Below are 22,513 nucleotides of genomic sequence, written 5' to 3' on the forward strand. Positions count from 1 at the left end.
AAAAATTCTGTCTTGCCGGGCGGTGGTGGCGCATGCCTTTAATCCCAGCACTCAGGAGGCAGAGGCAGGCGGATCTCTGTGAGTTCGAGACCAGCCTGGTCTACAAGAGCTAGTTCCAGGACAGGCTCCAAAACCACAGAGAAACTCTGTCTCGAAAAACCAGAAAAAAAAAAAAGAATTTCAAAAAATTCTGTCTTTCTGGTATATAAATATAAAATTACTATAATAATGGAAAGGAATAAACCACTCTCTAAATTAACCAATGAAGAACTGTTTGATTACACAAATAAAACTAAGGCCAAGTAAAAAGTAAAACAAAGCTGGGTGGTGGTGGCGCATGCCTTTAATCCCAGCACACGGAGGCAGAAGCAGCCTACAAGGGCTAGTTCCAGGACAGTCACCAAAGCTACAGAGAAACCTTGTCTCAAAAAACCAAAACAAACAAAGGATAAAACAAAACAAAAAGGCCAATAGTGTAAGCTGGGTGTGGTAGCAATCCTAAGAGGTGAAGGTAGAAAGACTGAGAATTCAAGGCCAGTGTAAGGTACCTTTGGAGGCCAGCCCCACCTCTCTCTCTCTCTCTCTCTCTCTCTCTCTCTCTCTCTCTCTCTCTCTCTCTCTCTCTCTCTCTCTCCCCCCCCCCCGCACACACACACACACACACACACACACACACACACACACACACACACACACAGATACTCTCTCGCTGTATCTAGACTGACAGAATGAAAGCAAAAGACCCTCTTATGACATTTGTGATGATGGTGACTGTGACTCACAGTCTGTGAGACTGCTCTCTGGAATCCCAGAGCACACATTGTGGACAGAGGGGTGGCATGCTAGCACAGCTCATCCACCGAGCAGCTGCCTAATGGCACTGCATTCTGATGCCAATGAATTGCACACAGCTGTAAACTCTGCAAAGATGTTGGCAAGGGGACACATAGATAGCATTTCTCGATGAAAATAGCTCTGACAAGTAGAATGCAAACTATGTGCTCCCCTGGAGCACAAGGAAGTGTTTTTATACATGAGGAACAGCATGCCAGGACCAATAGGCCAGGCAATTCTGTACATCTTTGGTCTTAGGTTATACACGGTAGAATCCAACCTGGCTTTAAGTCATGAACATAGTTCATATAAATTTCATTTAAAAAGATATTCTGATGGAGGAGTTACTTTCATTTAATAAAGAAACTGCCTTGGCCCATTTATAGGCTAGCCCTTGGGTGGGTGGAGTAAACAGACAGAATGCTGGGAGAAAGAAGCCGAGTGAGTGAGTTGCCATGATTCTCCCACTCCAGACAGACGCAGGTTAAGATCTTTCCTGGTAAGCCAGCTCGTGTTACTACACAGAATATTAGAAATGGGTTAGATCAATATGTAAGAGCTAGCCAATAAGAGGCCGGAACTAATGGGCCAGGCAGTGTTTAAAAGAATACAGTTTCCGTGTAATTATTTCGGGGCATAAGCTAGCCATGCGGGCGGCTGGGTGCCGGGGACACAGCCCCGCCGCTCATATTACTACAATATTCTAGTTATTTACTTTTTTTTTTTTTTTTTTTTGGCAGAGTCTTTCTAGGTAAGCACAGAGGATCTCACAGGGTAGCCCAGGCTCGCTTTGATCGTGCGGCAATCACTCTGCCTCAGTTTCAGTATGCCAAGTGCTGGGATTATAGTTACCAACCACTGTGCCTCCCTTCAAAAGGAAAACATTTTTCTAGAGAAAGTAGGTTAGCTGGCATGGTGGTGCATGTCTTTAGTCCCAGTACTTGGGAGGCAGAAGCAGGTGTATCTCTGTGTGTTCAAGACCAGCCTCCTCTACATAGTGAGTTCCAGGACAGCCAATGCTGCATAGTGAAACCCTGTCTCAAAACCAAATTCAAACTAAAACAGAAACACCAAAGACCAACCAACCAAGCAAGTAAATAAGATAAAGAAAAAGGAGGAAATCAGACCAGCTGAGAAGGCTGTGGGTAAAGCCGCTGCCAAGCCCAAGGGCGGGATTCTGATTCCCAGGATCCACGTGGCTGCAGGACCACTTGTCCTCTCAACGGCACACATTCACTGTGGTATCCGGCCCCTTGCCCCACAAAGTAAATAAATGCAAAATTAAAAAAAAAATTAGAAGTGGAGAGATGGCTCAAGAGGGAAGAATGCCAAAGAATGTTCCAGAGGACCCAGGTTCAATGCCCAGAACCCATGTGGTGGCTCGCAAACACCTGTAATTCCAGTTCCAGTGTGTGTGTGTGTCTAACTCCCTCTTCTAGCCTCTACAGGAATGAATCTACCCAGTTATAGAGTATAATCCCAAGTTTCTGCCATTTTGGTAGAAAAACAGCATTCATAATTTTTGCTTAGTTTTAATTTTAGTTTTTCATTTAGTCCTGACTTGAACCCAATAAAGTGTATTATGGTTATTTTGTAGCTGAATAAATGTCAAAGACAAATAAATAAATAAATAAATAAATAAATAAATAAATAAGGCACACGTCTTTAATCCCAGCACTCGGGAGGCAGAGGCAAGGAGATCTCTGTGAGTTCCGGGCCAGCCTAATCTATAAGAGCTAGTTCCAGAACTGGCGCCAAAGCTACGGAGAAACCTTGTCTCGAAAAAACCAACCAACCAACCAACCAACCAACCAACCAACCAACCAACCAACAAATAAAAAAGACATCTCCTCTGACCATATGGCCACTAGCTCAGGCTTAAAAAATAAAGACAAATTAACTATATCAATTTAGCTTTTCTCTAGTGAGCTACTAAAACGACCCCAAATCAATACTCCCTACCTAACAAGAGCCAAATGAAGTCAAACATGGAAGGCATCTCTAGCCTTGGATGAACCACTTCCTTTGAAGTGCTTGTTGCTCTTTCCGCTATATCTTTTCTGAGCATCCCCCCTCCCCCCGTTCATCCCCCTCTTAGGCGAGAGCAGCAATGTTTAATCATCTTGCTTTTGCTAGATTGTCTCCTAGTAGGATGTCTTAGCCTCTGGCTAATTAAGGTCTGGACCTCCTTATTCTAATGTTTTGAGATGACAGGAATGATGTGTGGGGCTATATTCTGCACATGACTGAGACGTCACCGAGAATTTCAGTGTCCGGCTGAGTGACAGTCAATGAGAGGTGTCTGGGCTGTGTCACAGTCTTCGGGACAGAACTAACCAGAAACTTTCTTTTTGGAGCCTAGATGACCTTAGGGTCACTTTCACCAGAGATGGTGGTAGAGGATGCTAAAATAAATACACTGAAGTCTGAAGATAGTGGAATGTGGACACGCTGAAGGGTGAACACACCAAACCAAGAACATACTGAAGTATGTATATAGTATATAGAAGTATGTATACCATGAATTATGGACATACCAAAATATAAGTATACTGAACACACCAAAATATGGACACACTGAGAAGTATAGACACATTAAAGAAGTGTGGACATGATGGAATATGAAAACCCTGAATATGGACACATTTAAGAACAGACATATTGAAGTGTGACCACAGCTAAGAGTAAACATGCTGTATGTAAGACATATGGACACACTGAAGTAGCTTCTGATAAAATCTGCTGCCATTGCTACTTTGCTTGGCTTGCCCTGAACACTATTCATTTAGTTGCTCTCTACTTTCTGGTCTTTGCTATTCTGGCAAAATCTGCTAGATGTTTTTTTCCTCTGTGGTTCATATTCAGTATGACTATGAATAATACTTTAGCTATTAAACCCAATTCTCCATTGTAAGAACTGTATTTCAGAATGCAGCTTACTTCAGGGCAAATGCCGCCTCTGAGTTCTAGTCCAGACATTCCATTCTTCTCTTAGTTTTAGCGTCTTGATATGTGAATAACAAGATCAATGACCTGATAAATGTACATCGAAATATCAAAAATACAGCTAATTTTGACCATGACCTAATATCACTGCTAGTATTTTCTCTTGGCTACTGCATATTTCAAGAGACTTAGAGCTTTTTAGGTGTGTAGTGCGTGTGTGTATGTGTGTCCTATGTCCTAGAGTTCTTTGATTTGTCATAAGTGGGAATTTTCTGAAACTCAATAAGCCTCTCTGCCGATGCAATAATCCGAATCAGACCAAATCAAACTGACTTAGAAAAATCTCAGGTTTAATGGATACCAATGCTCCCGGATGGCTTTCCAGCCCCCCAGAGAGGAAAGGAAGACTGGAAAACCACGAGTTTGTTCTCTGGGGGGCGATTTAAATATCCCGTAGGAGTATTCTTGAGCATCTCTGGGGAGGGGTCATCATTTGGCGGGCTTTCTTGAGGGCGGAGTCTGGACTGAGGTAGCTCCAGGAAAGGGAGCTTGGGCTGGAGCCCCCACCCAAATATTCTAGACCCTTTGGATATATGGATGCCAGGGGTTGTGGTGAGGCTTCCGCCCAAACATTCTAGACTCTTTGAATATGTGGATGCCAGGGGCTGGGGTGGAGTATCCACCCAAACATCCCAGACTCTTGACTATTATTCTAAGGGAGTCATAAAACTAGAAGGTTAAAAATGATTAACAAGAGGGTATTTACTGACTTCTTAACAAAGACCAGGGATGGCAAAGGCTTAGTGCAGAAGTGTCTGCTCTGCGAGCCTGACAGCCCAAGTTTAATCCCCATAACCATGTGGACAGCCTGACACAGCGTGCACACCCGCAAACCCAGCACCCCATGTACGACAGGAGGCACATTTAGGAGGCATGTGCTAGGAAACTTGAGGGCCGGCTGGCCTGCAGCACACAGCACAGGAGAAGTAAGACAAGTAGGCGGAAGGCAACAGTGCTCTCCGAAATTGTCCTTTGACTTCCATATATGTACGTGTCATGTATGTCCCCTCCATCAGCTCACAAATCTTAAAAGAAGAAAAGTCAGACAAATGTACTTACTGTTTAAAGAAAATATTTAACAAACTCCTAAAATACAATAGGAATATATATTTCATTCTTTAAAAACAAAAGACACTCAGAAGTTGACAAATTTCTACAACACATAACAAATATGAAAGTGTGACAGAAAAAACCAAAAGGGTATTTATACCCAGATAAGATGTTTTTATGATGACATATTTTATTGCATCACACAAGACAGAGAGCTTTCAGTGCAGGAAACAGCAAAGATATTTAAGAATTTAAAGGAGGCGTTGAAAAGACTAAAGGCAGCAGAACCAGAGCAGAAGAGCTCAGAGCTCCTTCTAGGTTCTCTACAGTGTAAACATCATGGTCCCAAAGAATCCAAGTGGCTGGGCATGCTGGTGCGTGTCTGTAATCCCAGCATGTCGAGACTGAGGCAGGAGGATGCTAAGTGTGATGTCTGCCTAAAATACATAGTGAAGTCCTGTTATAATAAATTCAACTCATGCCACTCAATGCCAATTCAAGGAGAATTAACTCTGAAGCATGGAAAACGGAGATTAAGCTGTTGTTCCTAGGAAATGTGCACAAACCCATCACACCACTCTTGTGAGGCCAGAGTGCAATGCATGAAGGCAAAGGGACTGAATGGTAAGTCAGAAATATTAACTTCTATCAGACCATGCTGGCTGGGCAGCAGGCCCCGAGACTGACCTGTGCGTGCGTCCTCAGTGCTAGGATCACAACATGTGCTACCCTTGGGTTTTTACTGAGTGCCAGAGACCGACCTCTGCTCTTCAATCAAGAGGTGTAAGTACTTTCCTGATGAAGGTATCACCCAAGGCCCTTAATATCAAATATGGTTTAGAAAAAGATGCCTATTTTGGGGGAGGGTAATTTTTAGGTTATTATTATTATTTGGTGGCAGGGGGTTGAACCTATGGTTTCATGCACACTAGGTAAGTGCACTGCAGTGTAGTGTGAGGTCTAACTAAGCAGCTAAGGCTGGCCTCAAACTCATTCTGCAATCCATACCGGCCCTGAACTTGCAATCCTCTTGTCAATAGTCTTGAGCAGCCAGGCTTTCAGGCATGTGCCGGCAGTCATGAACAAAAAGATTCAACTTTTGAGTTTTAGAAGGAATACACAAAAGGCTTGCCTTTCCTGACTCCTTAGCCCTTTCTACTTTGTTAGAAGCAATCTGTAACTGTCTCGGAGTGGGACACCGAGTACAATATCCTTGACTTGAAAGCACTTAAAACAGCACAGAAGAATTTATAGTCGTTCCAGATATATTTATCCCTCGAATACCCTTAGTTATGACTGCACAAAGCTCTACATAGAACAAATTTCTAAATCTATATCTGGGCTGGCAGTAGCTAGAGTCAGTGCACACGCACCACTCGGTCTCCTACCCAGAGCTGCCAAGAGAAAGAAACAGCAACAACAGCGAACCCAAACCAGAACAAACGGAAAAACTGAGCAAAAACAACCAAAGTAACCATACAGGCAAACATTAATGCTGTGTGGGTGTGTTTCTATGTTTTTACTATGACGATTCTTTCCTTGAACACTCATTTACATTTGTATTTAATTTTTAATGTTTTGCATCTGCTCTACCGCTGACTTAATATTTAACTTGTAAAGAGCACCACCACTGCTGATTAGAAATAGACAAACCTGAAAAGCAATCACGTTTACTTAAGGAAATATTAGCTTACCTACTTAGTGGTCCCCCCGAGTCATGTCAAGTGTAAAAAGTAACTGAGTAGGTATGTGAGAAAAAAATGTAAAAAGGTATTCTTAAGAAACTTTCCAAACAGTTAACTATGAACCAAAAAGGTGACACACATAGAGAACTATGCGATCTGTTGGAACCCTTTATGAAGTGGATTGCCTAAGGGGTGCTTGGGACGTGAAATGTCCCTGAAATCTTCCGAGAAATCAGAAAGAACATATGGGTTAGACTCCAGGAACATAAACAAACCATCAAAGAATGATAATTATACTGTGACTTCACTTTTCAGAAAGCTGCCTAACTGCAGGGCTTGTTTCCTTCTGCTGGTGATTTGCACTGCCCTAACAAGTAGTTACCTAGGCAAAGGAAGTCAGCCGGTGAGTGTGGCTCTGTACATTCTAAGGGCTTAGTAAGGGGTCCTTCATTAATTTAGGTTAAATACCAACTGAAGTGACCATGGGAAAGTGAACGGGACAGCAGATTGCTAGGTCTCAGAAGCAGATGTCCCCTGCTCTCCAATGCTAAGTATTCCTCAGAGGCTTGATAAGCAGAGGCTGCTGTTGCTACAGTTATCAGGCCTTGGGGTTTCAGAGGAGCTCTATGTTAGACAAACCTTCCAGACATGACTATCTAGCAGCTGCTTTTAGATATTTCTTTGAAACTGTTCTAGGATATGGCAGTCTGTACTTTTCCAGTTAAAACGGTACCAGTAATCAGAAAGAGACAGTTTTGGTGGTGATAGGGCGGGGGGAGGGAGGAGGTGAGATACGTATTAAATGCCAGTTACTAAAGCTATTTGATAGCTGGTAGTAAATTACTATGGAGAGATAGGAACGAGGCATAATGACTGTAATAGACTTTCGAATGGCTACTTACCATGTGCTAAGTACTGTAGGAAGTAAAGACGTGAAGAGGAATGTGGCACCTTATTGGGCAAGACATGGGCATAACTGTGCTGGCAGAGGGGTGAGTGCGGACGGGAATCCTAACAGTAAGGAGGCTCTGCCTGGAACCATGGTGCTTGGAAGGGTGGGCAGTGTGATCAAGTGTCTCCGGGGGAAAAAAAAATCCAAGTTTTCCTTGTCTAGTTTTGGAGGGCTGTGTGTCAAAGGAAAGCATTCAAAACAGCTCTGAAATCGCATGAAGAGAACATTTGTAACCCCCCCCCATAACACCATCTTTCTCTATTGGTGAGAAAACTGAAGGAAGAGAGTCTTCAGTTAATTGTTTTTCTTGAGAATGCCTCACTAGGCAGCCTTAATGGCCCTGAATTTGCAACCCTCCTGATTTAGTCTTCTAAGTAGGAGATTTACAGACCATGCCAACCACAGTTGACTTGAACCCATGTCTTGTTTATCTGACTGTTAGCATTTTTTAAAAGCTGCATTTTAAAATGTAAGATAAAGAATATAAACACAACCTTACTCTTACAGTTTCTGTTTCAGACAGGAACACTCTGTAGACCAGGCTAACCTCAAATTCCCTAGCCCAGGCTGTCCCTGAGCTCCTAACCTTCTCTATTTCTCAAGTGCTAGCATCACAGACATATGTCAACACATCTGGCCCAGCTTACAGTAAGGGCAAGGAAGAATGGGCAGACAGTTTCAGCAGAGCAGAAGGCAGAATGCAGTCAAAGCCAACTGTCCATTGTCTTCACAATTGTACCTAGAGTGCCGAGTGCTGCTGGAGAAACATGACACATTCTAACACTACTATAAATACATAATAACACTTCAGCATGGCAAGTCTTTTATGCTGCTGTAACTAATGCACAATATTCCTTTGTTATACAGCTATTTAACAATTCTCTTTTCTTTAAAACTCATACACTATTGTGTCTTTTTCATTACAAAACCTCATCAAAAGCAGGCTGTGGGCTGACAAGGCAGCTTAGCAGGTAAAGGCTCTCTCTCTTTTCTTCGAGACAGGGTTTCTCTGTAGCTTTGAAGCCTGCCCTGGAACAAGCACTGTAGACCAGACTGGCCTTGAACCCACAGAGATCCTCCTACCTCTGCCTCTCAAGTGCCGGGATTAAAGGTGAGCGAGCGCCACCACTGCCCGGCTCAGGTGAAGCCTCTTAACTCCAGGTTAATGCCCTGAGTTTGAGCCCTAGGACTCACATCCACAACGTTGTTCTTTGATCTCCGAATGCATGCTATGTGCTCCTGTTCCAACATAATTGTTTCTAAGAATGAGGCTGAGTGTGGTGCATGTAACCCTACAACTCAGAAGCCGTCTCAAAACCAGGCCACCCTGAGCTATATATAATAAAGAGTTCTAGGGTAGCCTGGGTTAGAGAGAGATCCTGTCTCAAAACCAAACTGAAACAAAGTGTCATTAGACAGGAGCTTCTTAAACTCTATTTGTTATGGTTTGGACAAATGTCCCTCAAAGGTCTACATGTTTCAATGCTTGGCTTTGGGGTTGGGAGATGGAAGTTCTTTGAAGGCAGGGGTAGTGGGGGTTGCTTAGGTTAGTGAGGAGTGTCTCAGAAAAGGATAGTGGGACCACGGCTCTTTTCCTTCCGCTCTTTCACTTCCTGGCCATGATGTGTGAGTGGTTTTGCTTTGAATTAACTCCCACCACGACACGCTGCCTTGCTAAGGGTTCAAAAGCAATGGAATGAACTTACCATGGCTACACCTTCTAAAACCATGAGCCTAGCCCAAATGAGCACTTTCCTTCATAAACCGGTTATCTCAGGCATTGTTACAGAGACGGAAAGCCATAACCATAGTCTACAAATGTGCTTTCTCTTCAGAGCAGAAAATGGTGGCAGTCTCTTCTAAAGCCACATGCAGGCCATGTGCTGACCTGAAGCCTGAAGCTGGCAGTTGCTGTGAGTGCCTCTGCTAACACTGGTGCCTAGCTGCCAACTGCCTCTCAGACTTTTAGCGTCTCTTCCTGGCTTCGTCCTGGCACCCATCTAACTTCCAGCTTGGGGAGATAAAATATCTTTCAATTTTTTTCTTTCTTAGAGACAGGATTGTACTATGTAGCCTAGGCTAGCTTTAAACATGAAATCTTCCTGCTTTGTTTAGCCTCCCAAGTACTAGGATGTCAGATGTGCGCCTCACGCCCAGCTGAGACACCGTTTCCTCTGCCCCATAGTTGGACCTTGTACCACATACACTCTTACTCACCGAGCTCAAGGCTTGCCTATTTTTCCTTCTGCCTTTCTGTTTATCTCAGTGCAATTTGCCTGTCGGTGCTTTTTTTGTTTGTTTGTTTTTTGTTTTTCGAGACAGGCTTTCTCTCTGTAACAGTCCTGGCTGTCCTGGAACTCACTTTGTTGGCCAGGACGGTGTGGACTCACTGAGATCCACCTTCCTCCACAGTTTATTCCACTACCTCCCGCAGGTTTCTCTGTGCAGCCTGAACGTCTGGCGTCTGCTGGCCTCCGCCTTGGGAGTGCTGGGACTAAAGGCATGCCCCAGCCACAGTTCATTAATGCTGTGGTCCGGTGAGGTGGGCTGCTGCTCCACTGAGGTATTTCTAATGTATACACACGTGGCTGCTGTTCCCACTCGCCTAGCTGCCTTGTAAAAGTGAGCACTTTTTGGTTTTGTTTTTTGTTTGTTTGAGATAGGGCCTCAATACATAGAACTCACAGCCATCTCCCTTCCTCTGCTTCCTGTGTGCTGGAATTAAAGGCATCGACCATCATTGTGCCATTTTTTCCCCTTAGTTTTCTTTCTTTTTGTTTGTTTTTTTTTTTTTTTTGAGACTTGATCGTACTATGTAGTCCGGGCTGGCCCCAAACTTAATATGTAGCCTGTGCTGGTGTGAACTCTTCCATTCTTCTGGCTCAGATTCTTAGGAACTAGGATTGTAGGTATGTGCCACCATGGCCAGCTAACACATTGGTACTTCAAACTACTGAGTGGATAGCCGCCTACTGTAGGGGATGATGTACCGGAGGGTGACATCATGGTGGACAGGAAGCAGCCCAGAGTCTGGACTGCCCTGTTGACGGTAAGCACTCATGCTGACAACAGTCCTGGGCCCGCAGTGGCTTTGCCTGTGCTTTCTCAGCTCCCCTTTCTTCTGATGCTCTTCACGGTTCACTGTGTGAGCTGCCTTCCACACGAGAGTTTCTCTCGACCCTGTCACACTGCTTTTGTTCTCATCTATACACTCTCATGAGTTAATCTATTCCCATGTTAAAATAATGCTATTGTGTGTGGAGGGGGCAGTGGTGCAGGCTTTTAATCTCAGCACTCGGGAGGCAGAGGCAGGTGGATCTCCCAGTTTGAGGCCAGCCTGGTCTACAGACTGAGTTCCAGGGCAGCCAGGGCTACACAGAGAAACCGTGTCTCGAAAAAAAGAGAACAGACACAATGCCTTTACCCACAGTGCTTTCAATGTCCAGTTATTGCTAAGACTAACAGCAAATAGTCAGTTTGGTTCCTTCGGCTTCTTTTTGAAAACTTAACTGTTTAAGGTTTTTATTTTATTTGTTCCATCAAGTATCAATCTTTGTGCAAGTGAAGACATTTAAGAGTAAAACAGATTGTAATCTACTGGAAATAGAAAAGGGTATTGTATGGCATCAAGAACAAAAGAAGGGAGAAAGGGCTGTAACACCCGGATAAGACATTCAGCTATGAGGGTTTTTGGCAACTAAGATAAAAATGAAGCACACTGAATTACACAGTTTTCATTTTTTGACACAACATAAAGATATAACTTCATCACAGAGGCAAATATTCCTGGAACTAATGCAAGCAATAACTCATAAGGAGGCTTTCTTTTCTTCGTCCCTCCCTCCCTCCCTCCCTCCTTCCCCCCTCCCTCCCTCCCCCCCCACTCCTTCCCCCCCTCCCTCCCTCCATCCTTCCTTCTTCCTTTCTTTCTGTCTATAAAGTTGTAAGCATGGCAGATCTGCTTCACACTGACCACAATCAGTTTCACCCGCACCAACAGGACCCGATGACTACCACTGGACCGCAGTAAAGACTGAAACACAGAATACACAGCAGCACTTACATTTCTTCAGTAGTCTTACAAAAAGCAAGAGATCACACTGGATTTTGTGCTGATCTCATAAAAGCTAAGAGCACTACAATAAATTTGCCTCAATAGAAGGAATTATCTGAGATACCTCGTATTTACTGCATTTTAGTTTCACTGAATACAGAAACAAAAACAAAAACAAAAACAAAAAAAAAAAAAAAAAGAGAATACAGAATGAAGAGGTTTCTCTATATACCTTTGCTGTCCTGGAACTCCCTCTATCCACCTGCCTATCTGCCTGCCTCTGCCTCTGCCTCCCAAGTGCTAGGGTTAAGGTGTGCATCACTATGCCTTTGCAGTATGTGTGTGTGAGTATATATGGTTAAGGTTTTATACACGCACTTTTATACATGCATTGGATATATATATATCTATATATATCTATCTATACATATATATCTGTTTCTCAAGTGTTGGTGTTAAGATGTGTCCCACTATACCTATACTGTATGTGTGTGTGTATGGTTAGGGATATATATATATATATATATATATATATATATATATATATACACACACATACATATACGTATATGTGTGTATGCATACACACACACATAGAGTGAATATATACAGTATATATATCTGCCTCCCAAGTGCTGGGGTTAAGGTGTGTGCCACTACGCCTGTACAGTATGTGTGTGTGTATGGTTAGGGATACACACACACAGGGGAGATATATATATATATATATACACACATACATACGATTTTTCAAGACAGGGTTTCTCTGTGTAATAGCTCTGACTGTCCTGGAACTTGTTCTGTAGGCAAGGTTGGCCTCAAACCCACAGGGATCGCCTGCCTGCCTGCCTCCGGAATGCTGGGATTAAAGGCGTGTGCTCCATTGCCAGGCTCCAGTGTACATTTTTATAACACTAACTCAGAAAATGAAACTTTGTATGATCAGACTCCAGATGTTTTAGAAATGACAATTTGGAACTGCCCTACTTGGTGCCTTTTTCATTTACCAGCAATTGTCAGCATGTGACTTGGCTCTAATTTCTGCTGCAAACACGTACAGCCGTGCGCGAGAGAACTCAGCAGTCTGCTAAAGGGCGGAGCTGGAACCCTAACTCAGAAAAGGATCTGAGGGACTTTAAAGTGTTCATTTGTTTCCTATCTGAACCACTAACTTAAGCTTTTGGAATTTAGCTGATGAAAACCATGATTTACTTAAGTGATACCCCAGGGCCTTGAAGTAGCATGAAAAGCCAGTAGCCTTGGTTGCCTTTAGTTAGGTTTCTGTCACTGGGACAAAATGCCCAACTGAAACAACTGAAGGGAAGATGGATTATTTCAGTTCACAGCTTTTTAGTTATTATTTAGAGTCATGAGTAATGTAGCTTTAAGTTTGATGTATAAAATGTATAAATACAATTGCTTCTATAATTTTCAAAGTGTAGCATAATCTTTTAGAATTAAATGAGACTTGCCATTCTGAAAAGAAAAAGTCTTATACAGCTTTATGATGGAGAAGAAATCTTGGTTATGATCCCTTAACTATTCATATTTAAAAACCTACTCGAGCTAACTCAGGTGCTCATAGTGAAGAAACAATTGCTGGAAGGCAGAATTCTAGGACGTAAGTGATGGCTGTACTGATGGAGATGGTCCAGAGTGAAAGACAGAAAGAAGAAAGACTGAGCATCTGCCAAGGAGCTTTCCCTGGCTCTGCCATCTGTTCCCGAAGGGCTTATCTACCTCCAGTCTCCTCTAATCTGCAGTCCAGAGGCTCGAGATAGAGCTCACCTGAAAGCTCGCCTAGCACGGATGAAGTCCAAGTTTCGTCTCAGGATAATGGTAGACTTATCTTGAAATCTTAGTACTTGGTAGGTGGAGGTAGGAGGCTCACAAGTTCAAGGTTTGGCTACACAGTGAATTTGCGGCTAATCTGGGTTACATAAGACTGTATTAAAAAGCAAGGGGAGGGGGCTGAGATGGCTCGGAGGTTAAGAGCACTGGCTGGTCTTCTTGAGGTCCAGAGTTCAATTCCCAGCAACCACATGGCTCACATCCATCTGTAATGAGATCTGGTGCCCTCTTCTGACATGTAGTCAAGTAAATATTGAAGAGAGAGAGAGAGAGAGAGAGAGAGAGAGAGAGAGAGAGAGAGAGAGAGAGAGAGAGAGAGAGAGAGAAGGAGGAGGAGGAGGAGGAGGAGGAGGAGGAGGAGGAGGAGGAGGAGGAGGAGGAGGAGGAGGAGGAGGAGGAGGAGGAGGGCTGAGCAAGCCGTGAAAAGCACAAACAGCAGCCCTCCATGGCCTCTGAATCAATTCCTGCCTTCTAGGATCCTGCCCTATTTGAGTTCCTGTCCTGACAATGCTAAAGGGTTAGCCAAATAAACCCTTTCCTCCCCAGTTTTCTACATAAATAAATAAATAAAAATAAAAAAATTAAAAAAAGCAAGGGGAAAATATCAATTCAGTGAGTTTCACTATTTAGCACAGCATCTAGAGTGCTGTCTCAAGGCCAGCGTTGTCATGATTGCCCCCACTTGACTCTTCTACCATGGCAGAAGAAGATATAAACGATAGCTCTAAGAAAATTCACCCCCAAAGCCATTTCTTTTTTTCTTGAATGTGATTTTAATTTATGTGTATGTGTGTGCCTGCTTGTGAATCATATACATGCCATTGTCCACAGGAGCCAGATGTTGTTACAACTTTTAGAACCAAGCCCAGGGTGCAACTGAGTGGTCTCTCCAGCCTTTCCCCTATTTCTAGTGAGGACAACCTTCCAGCCCCCCAGCACCACTTCTAGGACGGGCACCTCTGAAATGTTTTTAGAGACAGTCCCCCAGTCAATCTCTCTCCCCAATATTCTCTCAGTGATTCCATCCCAAACAGCTGACACACTTTTCCAGACCAGAAAACAACTTTAGTAGTCTCATAAATCAGGGATTTCTCTTGAAATGTTATATTTTAGAAATGATAGAAATGTGACTGGAAGAAGCAATGATTACGACAGTACGCTGGAAAATGCTCTGGACTGAAACACTACACTAAGGACTACCAACCGCTGGGGAGGACCAGCTCCAGGCCCTCCCATCACTGTCAACGCTGGGAGGACCAGCTCCAGGTCCTCCCATCACTGTCAACGCTGGGAGGACCAGCTCCAGGTCCTCCCATCACTGTCAACGCTGGGAGGACCAGCTCCAGGCCCTCCCATCACTGTCAACGCTGGGAGGACCAGCTCCAGGCCCTCCCATCACTGTCAACTGCTGGCACTCCTATCACTGCATAAAACGTGCAATGGGACACTCACCCAGAAAAGCTTGGCAGTTTCTTACCAACACACGCTTTACCCTGAAACCCAGTATGTGAGCTCTAGTATGTACCCAAGAGAAACAGTGGCCCATATTTTGCACAAATATCTACGTACAATTATCATACAATTATCTAGAGTGGTGATATCTGTAGATTTAATAATTTTTTTATTTTTAAATAATTTATTTAACTTTATCTTATATGCACTGGTGTAAAGGTGTCAGATCCTTTGGAACTGGAGTTACAGACAGCTGTGAATTGCATGTAGGTGCTGAGAATTGAACCCAGGTCTTCCAGAAGAATAGCCAGTGCTCTTAACCACTGAGCCATCTCTCCAGCCCAATAATGTGTTTTAAAATGAAACAACAAATGACAAAAATCATCAAATAGCTATAAAGTTATAAACTAGTATATTACATTGCAATATTAATATAAGAGTAAATTAAAAAATTAAAAGTAGCATAGCATGACTCAAATAGCTATCAACTGGCAAATGAATTAGTAGACTGTGTTGAAGCCATATAACGTGGTATAAATACTCAGTAAAGTGAAAAAAGCCAGGTGTAAAAGGCTACATGTTGCTAATTTAATTTATATGATTTTCTATAAAAGGTCAAACTACAGGTAAAGAAAATAGGGAAGTTAACGTCAAGGCACAGGATGGGGAAAAAAAAGGAAGCCGCCTCAAAGGAGGCATGAGAGAGTTTTGGGGGCGGTGAGGTTATTTTACATATTGATGGTGGTAATAATAATATTCAAAAGAAACAAGAGAAATTAATGTCCTCAAAGTTAAATCATACTGTTTATATAATCTTTTTTTTTTTTTTTGAGGTAGGGGCTCATGCATCTCAGGCTAACCTCAAACTTACTACGTAGGCAACCTTGAACTTCTGACCTTCTTGTTTCTCTTGGCTGGCTGCCTAAATGATAGGTGCTCAGCTTTATTTGGTACTTGGAATGAACCCAAGGCCTAGTGCATGCCAGGTAAGCAGGCTATCAATTGAGCTATATACCTGGCCCTGTTTATATTATCTAATAAATATGATTTAAACCACAAAATAATCAGCTAGCACGAACTGGACTAGATAGATTTAAAAAGAGAGGAAGGGTGGAAGGGTGGGCGTTCTGGGGAAGGATGAAAGAGAACACAAAGGTAGTAGGTTGAGAGGTGGGGGGATCTGAGGGAACGGGATGAATGCCATTAAAATATACTGCATGAAATGGTTTATAATAAAGTTTATAAATTAAAAAATTAAAATTTCAAAGAATTAAAAACATTTGGTGAGCAACAATTAAAAAATATAAGAGTCTTACAAATCTGCCCATGGTGGTGCACACCTAGAATCCCGGCACTTAGGAGCTGACATAAGAGGGGAAGAAGCTCATAGCTGTCCTTGGCTGGAGAGCTAGAGGGAAGCCTCAGGCACGTGAGACCCACTCCCAAAGCCCTGGAATTAAAGTCCACTATTGCACAGGAGGACTGAGCACATGGTGATAGGTGAGACAGGGCACACTGAAGAAACTTAATGTCTTATGACAGAAACAAATAAAGCAGATAGTGGTCACACAATGTGAAAATCAGTGCCGGAGACGGAAGAAAGGCATTCCAGAAATGAGAGCTAGCTCTAGAAATACAATACATCACAGATCACATGAGGAACACAGGACCCGGGAGCCAATCATCTTAGCACAAACATGGATCTGGAGTGCTCAGGAGGTGAGCACTGCACATGTGGGAAAGTACCTCTCGGTGGTTTAGAAGCTGTTCCAGATCCAGTGCCATTTGATTCTTCGTCTGCAGCAGGGCTGACTTCTCTTTATTTAGATTGCTGGAAAGAAAACAAGTTTTAAAAAGTGACCATGCTGTGTGAGTTAAGAGACAGTAAATACAAAGAATAACCATACATTTGGTGGTCTGAACTGGAGACACATGGGGTTTGTAGTCCAGACACAGCAGAGCAGACACTGTAATGTTAACTGAGCGAGTGGCTCAGTTATTGTGTAAGAGGCGTGTGACAGCCTGACTACCCTGCCTGTGTCGGCACACATCAGTGTTCCCAACTGCTCACTCCTGAAATGCTACAAGGAGTTAGTAAGGAAGGAGATGTACACACACACACACACACACACACACACACACACACACACACACGGACATATTACAACACAGGGCATTAGAAGTCAAATGGAAGCATTTATCCCTAGAACTTACAGTGGTTTTTAACTTGTCACATAGGAAAATTTTGAAGGACATAATTTAAATAAATCAGTCTTCTCTAAACTTTGCAAAATAAATTTGTCTCCAAATTCTTAGTTCAGTATTAAATTTCTATGACTACATTGTGATTTTCTCATTGGTAAGTTCTGATTTATGACAGAGTCCCCTGTAAGATCATAATAATCCTAAAAAATGATGGTGAACTGCTTTATATTATCTGCAATTTTATTATTTGATATACAGAAATTAATGGGAAAAATCAGATGAAATAGTCTATATAATGTCATTTGTAAAAAAAAAAAAATCTATGTAACCAGCTCTGTAAGAATTGAGAAAAGCAATAATAAATCAAAATAGCTCAGTTCCTCAAATGTTGAGACAAAAATCTGTGAGGGTGAAGTTAATGAGAAGCATTTTGTTGCAAGACATCTTCAAGTTAGTTAACAAAAAGTCACCAATTACAAAAATATTAGAAGATTTTTTTTAACTTAAATATAATGACTCAAAAAGAAAACATCCCATCTCTTGCCATGAAGTCAGCTTCCCTGCGAAGCACCTGTCGAGGAGAGCAGGGCAGGTCTGCCTGTTCCCACTGTGCCATTCACTCAGCTGTGCAGCCTGCAGCAGAATAGGGTTTCCACATCTGTAAAAGCATAAGCTCCTCATGTATGTCAGAGGCTATGTGAATTACCTGGTGAATGATTACATAAAGTGCTGAACACATAAAACCCTACATAAATGCTGCACACCATTACTAACTTAGATGAAAAACAGGCTTCAGAGGAAAACAGTAATTAAATGCCAATAAAGGCAAGCAGCTCAGCAGAAAAACAAACTGACATGCAGAGGTAGGCGCCAGGGATCCTACTAAGCTGAGCAGCTGAAAAGAACAAAATGGTGTCCAGGACAAAGTGCCACGTTCCACCAGGCTCTAAGGCATGGCAAGCATCAGATGCTTCTGAAATGCTCAAATTCAAAGCTATTTGTATTTCATCTTAAGATGTACACTCCTCAAAATGAAAGTCAAGTCCCATAAACAGAACTAGATCTTTTTAAGGAGTGTTTATGTTAAATGTAAGTAATACATACACAATGCATAAACACTTGCTCATGTGCAGTGCGCTCTCTCTCTCTCTCTCTCTCTCTCTCTCTCTCTCTCTCTCTCTCTCTCTCTTTCTCTCTCTCTCTCCAACAAGCCCATTAAATAAAATACAGTGCAATGGGAATGGAATGTTGGAGCAATTAAAAGATTCTGACCGGATATTCTCTAGAAAAGCTTTGGCTATATGATTTAACTCTTCAAGAATAAAGCAAGTGTTCTACAATTAAGCAGAAAACAGCCACACACTATGGAATCCAGGCTGGGTGGATAACACAGAAAAATAACTGTGCCATCTGAAAGAGGGCAGTTTACCACAAGTATCATGGCTGCTCCAGACCACATTTCTGTGACCGGAAGACCTGGGATATACTTTCAAAGTCTTAGTGTTTGCTATGACATATGTAATTCACAAGGGACACTACTTTTAACATGGGAATTTATAAAACTCCATGTGATGACTGTTAAATCCACAATCCTGATATTATGTACTTTCTTCATAAAGACATAGTTTATAACAATGGAAACTTACTTTTAAAAATATAAAGCTTCCAAGTGTGACTCATAAAGCTAGAAAACAAATCCCCTTCTGAGCACGTCTATCTTGAATGTTATATTACACCCATAATTGTTCAATTCACTGTTAATTATTACTTAGAAATTCATGTTTATGGCTCTGCTTCACCTGCTATATGAAAACATATTCCTGATATATTGTACCTTAACTTCCTGGATCAATATACTCTGGCTTAACCTTGTAAGAGAAGTTGACAATGTAATCTTTTCTTCTCTAACTACTAGTTAAGAATAAACTGAGAACTGACAGCAGGGAAAGAAAGCTTATGCTAATTATTCTCTTTCCATGCTCCCCACAGATCCAAAGTAGAGATCACACTGGACTTTCCAGACTGACTGTCTCCTGTGCGTGGTAGAGGGTTAACGTACTACTTTTAGACTAGATTACTACTTTAATGATAGGGGAATTCAAAGCAGTTACTAGCAACATCTTACAGTGAGCATTCCAGCAGCTTCTGATGATTTTATTTCAGCACATATTGATTCTAACCTTCCTGGATACTAAGTGCACTGTATAGATAGGTCTGGCAGTGTGGTGTGGCACATTGGTATTGTGCTTGACTGAATAGATTGTATAACTGTTTAAACTTGCAAGGGTTAACAATAGTACGAATGGCATTGTTTAATTTTAAAAGAAAATAATTCATTTCCTCAGTTCTTTTGATTGTTAAGGTCTCATGTATCCCAGGTTGGCCTAACACTCATACACAGCTGAGGATAACCATAAACAAACTTATGAACTTGTGTGTGTGGAGGCATGTGTGTTATAAGGGCCAGTGTACACGCCAATGTAGAGACCACAGGAAGATAGAAGGTTTCCTCTTCTACCATTCTGCCTTATTCCCTTGGGATTGTCTTTTACTGAATCTGGAGCTAGGCTGGCTGCCAGCAAGCCCCAGTGACCCCACTTTTTGTGTTACAGGTGTGTGTGGCCACATCAAGCCTTTTCAGTTGTTTTTAGGTGGGTGCTGGGCCCTGAACTCAAGTCTTCGTGTTCGCACAGCAAGTATTCTTCCCCTCCGAGCCAGGCTTGTAGCTGGCTTTTAAATGTCATCACCACACCTTATTATTCATCACGAAGAGGCAGAGCTTATGACAGAGTTTCTAATGCCACAATTACACTACTTTGACTTTTCACAATAGATGACAGCTGCTTCACCTGCAACAAGATACCACATCCAATATTAGTTCAGGATTTATTAACATATATTATGAATTTATGAAACACCATTTTGGTAATCCAAGCATAGTGGTGTACACCTTCAGTCCTGGCATCAGGAAACAAAGCCAGGTGGATCTGTGAGTTCGAGAGAACCTGGTTTAAGTAGCCAGTTCCAGGACAGCCAGGGTTACAGTGAGACCCTGTTTCAAATAAATATTCTGATAGCTAATTCCACATTGACTTAAGATTACTGTTGCTATAATTATAGAAGTTTTACTTTTTGTCCAAATCCAACATCCTAAGAAATGTTATTTCTCATTTTTAAGATCATTATCGACACACAGATCTGTCAGGAGTCACATGAGTACCAACAACGACAACTGCTTAAGAGAGCCTATGATGTTTAGATGTTATGCTATACATATTAAAAACTGTATCTTAATCCTCAGACAACCAAATGAATTAGGTTAACACCACTCCCAGAGAGGAAGAGGTTGGCTGGGTAGTTCAATATCATCGCCATTAGTCAATGTGACAATTAAAGTAAACATTAATTTAAATAGAACTAAGGAATTTGTTCCTCAGTAACATATGGGAAGTGGCTATCATACTTGATAGGGAAGACATGGCCATTTTTATTGTTACAGAAAGTTTGACGAGATACTAGATTTACTGATTTGCCCTGTCTGCACTGTAATTCCTGCAGCTACTTACCGAGTCAGCATGCTTGTACTTACTTACTTCTCTTACTCCTAAATCCTGTGCATACGTGTGAGCTGTGTGGGGTGTGTGAACATGTGAGCGCGGGTAACTGTAGAGACTAGAGGAGGAGGAGGGTACCCTAGGGAGGGAGCACAGGCAGTGGGAGCTACCACGTGCGGGTGCTGGAAAGTAAACTCTGGTGTTCTCTGCAAGTGCAATACTACTTTACTCCCAACTACCTACTCATTTCTCCTGCCTGTCCAGTCTGCCCTTAAGAGGCTTTTTTTTTTTTTTTTTTTTTTTTTTTTTTTTAAAAAAAACAAGTTTATTGGATTGGAGAGACAGCTCAGAGGTTAAAGCACTGAATTCCATTCCCAGCAACACTTGGTGGCTCACAACCATCTGTAATGAGATCTGGTGCCCTCTTCTGGCCTGCAGGCAGAATATAGGCAGAACACTCCATACATAATAAATAATAAATCTTAAAAAAAACCCCAAACCCCAAGTTTATTACTTTATTTATTAAGGAGTATTTTAAGAGGAAAGTATAGTCCTATATATCCATCACCCAGTTTCAACATTTATCAACTCAAAGTCTTACATTTAATAAACATTCTACTTGATCCCACTTCTCTTTCTTTGTTATATATTATTAAGAGAGAAACTGGCGATTATCCAGGGCAGAACATAGGGAGGCACTATATTATGATGGCTAAGACTACAGAGAGCGACCAGGCAGGAATAAATGGAGGACGAGCTGAAAAAATTTATTTTTCAAGGAATAAATTTATCTATGCAATCTTTTCTAACAGCTACATATTAGTTTTTCTATGTTAAATATTTTTGGCCACTTTAATTTTTCTTTAACTTTTTAAAATTCATTTTACATACTGACTACAGTTTCCCCTCCCTAGTCTACTCCCAGATGCCCCTTCCCCATTCACTCCTCCATCTCCATTCAGAAAGGTGCAGGCTTCCCATGCGCCTGCACAAAGCAAGACACATCAAGTTGAGGCAGGACCATGCTCCTCCCCCTAAATCATGGGCGGGCAAGGCAATCTAGCATGAGGTACAGTTTCCCAAAAGTCACTTTAATTCTTAACAGAATAAGTATTTCAAGGCAAATGAAAAAAAAAAAAGAGGTATTTTTCTCCAGGTTTTTATATCTTCTTTCTCAAGTTTATAAAAGTAAAATGATATAAAAATTGCAACTATAATAAATGTATCACAAGAAGAAGTCCCATCTGAAGTTTCTTCCTCGATTTCCCTAAACTACTTGCGTAACTAGTGATCATCCAGGGCAGAACATAGAAATTTCTGTTGTTTACAACATGTATCTTATAGTGAAATCCATCAATTAAAGGAATCAATTTGTTAGTAATTATATAAGAAATATTTTAACCTTACAGTAATTTTAGAAATAAACTTATTTATTTTGATGTTTACAATACATGTGACTTTATTTTATCATAACACCAAAAACTTAGAGCAAGAATAGAGCTCTGGAACAATTTTTTCTGGTGTGATAGGAATGGCAAGAGACAAAGATGATTTGCATTCAAAGAACCATCATATTTCAGAATTAAGTATGACAGTTCATTTTTTCACTTGTACATCTTATAAAACCTATTTTCTAATTTTTCTCTTATTTCACATTCATGGTGGTTTAATGATTATTTAGAAAATTAAATTTTTATGTCAATCTTAAATTTAATAACTAAGCTGAATGACCAACTACTTCTGATTCAAATCTTGTTCTAGTCATGTAGCATCACTTCTTCTGCTGTTTAAAAAGCTGGAAATGGTGCCAGTAAGAGAGCAAAGGGCACATCATGTAAAGCTGCTTGCTGCCACATGCACACGCATAAAA

The 22,513-nt window shown here is 41.7% G+C and overlaps 1 protein-coding gene across 2 annotated transcripts in view; it reads right to left on the bottom strand.

Annotated features, from left to right (window-relative positions):
• Pibf1 (progesterone immunomodulatory binding factor 1) overlaps positions 1 to 22,513 on the bottom strand; it is a 163,464-nt gene that overhangs the window by 19,110 nt on the left and 121,841 nt on the right. For both annotated transcript variants that reach the window (XM_057786205.1, XM_057786206.1), the window contains one exon: positions 16,631 to 16,715. In XM_057786205.1, the coding sequence (XP_057642188.1) occupies positions 16,631 to 16,715 (85 nt within the window). The remainder of the gene's footprint in view (positions 1 to 16,630; positions 16,716 to 22,513) is intronic.

This window comes from Chionomys nivalis, chromosome 12 (genome assembly GCF_950005125.1).
Source record: "Chionomys nivalis chromosome 12, mChiNiv1.1, whole genome shotgun sequence".
In the NCBI taxonomy this organism is placed as follows: Eukaryota; Metazoa; Chordata; class Mammalia; order Rodentia; family Cricetidae; genus Chionomys; species Chionomys nivalis.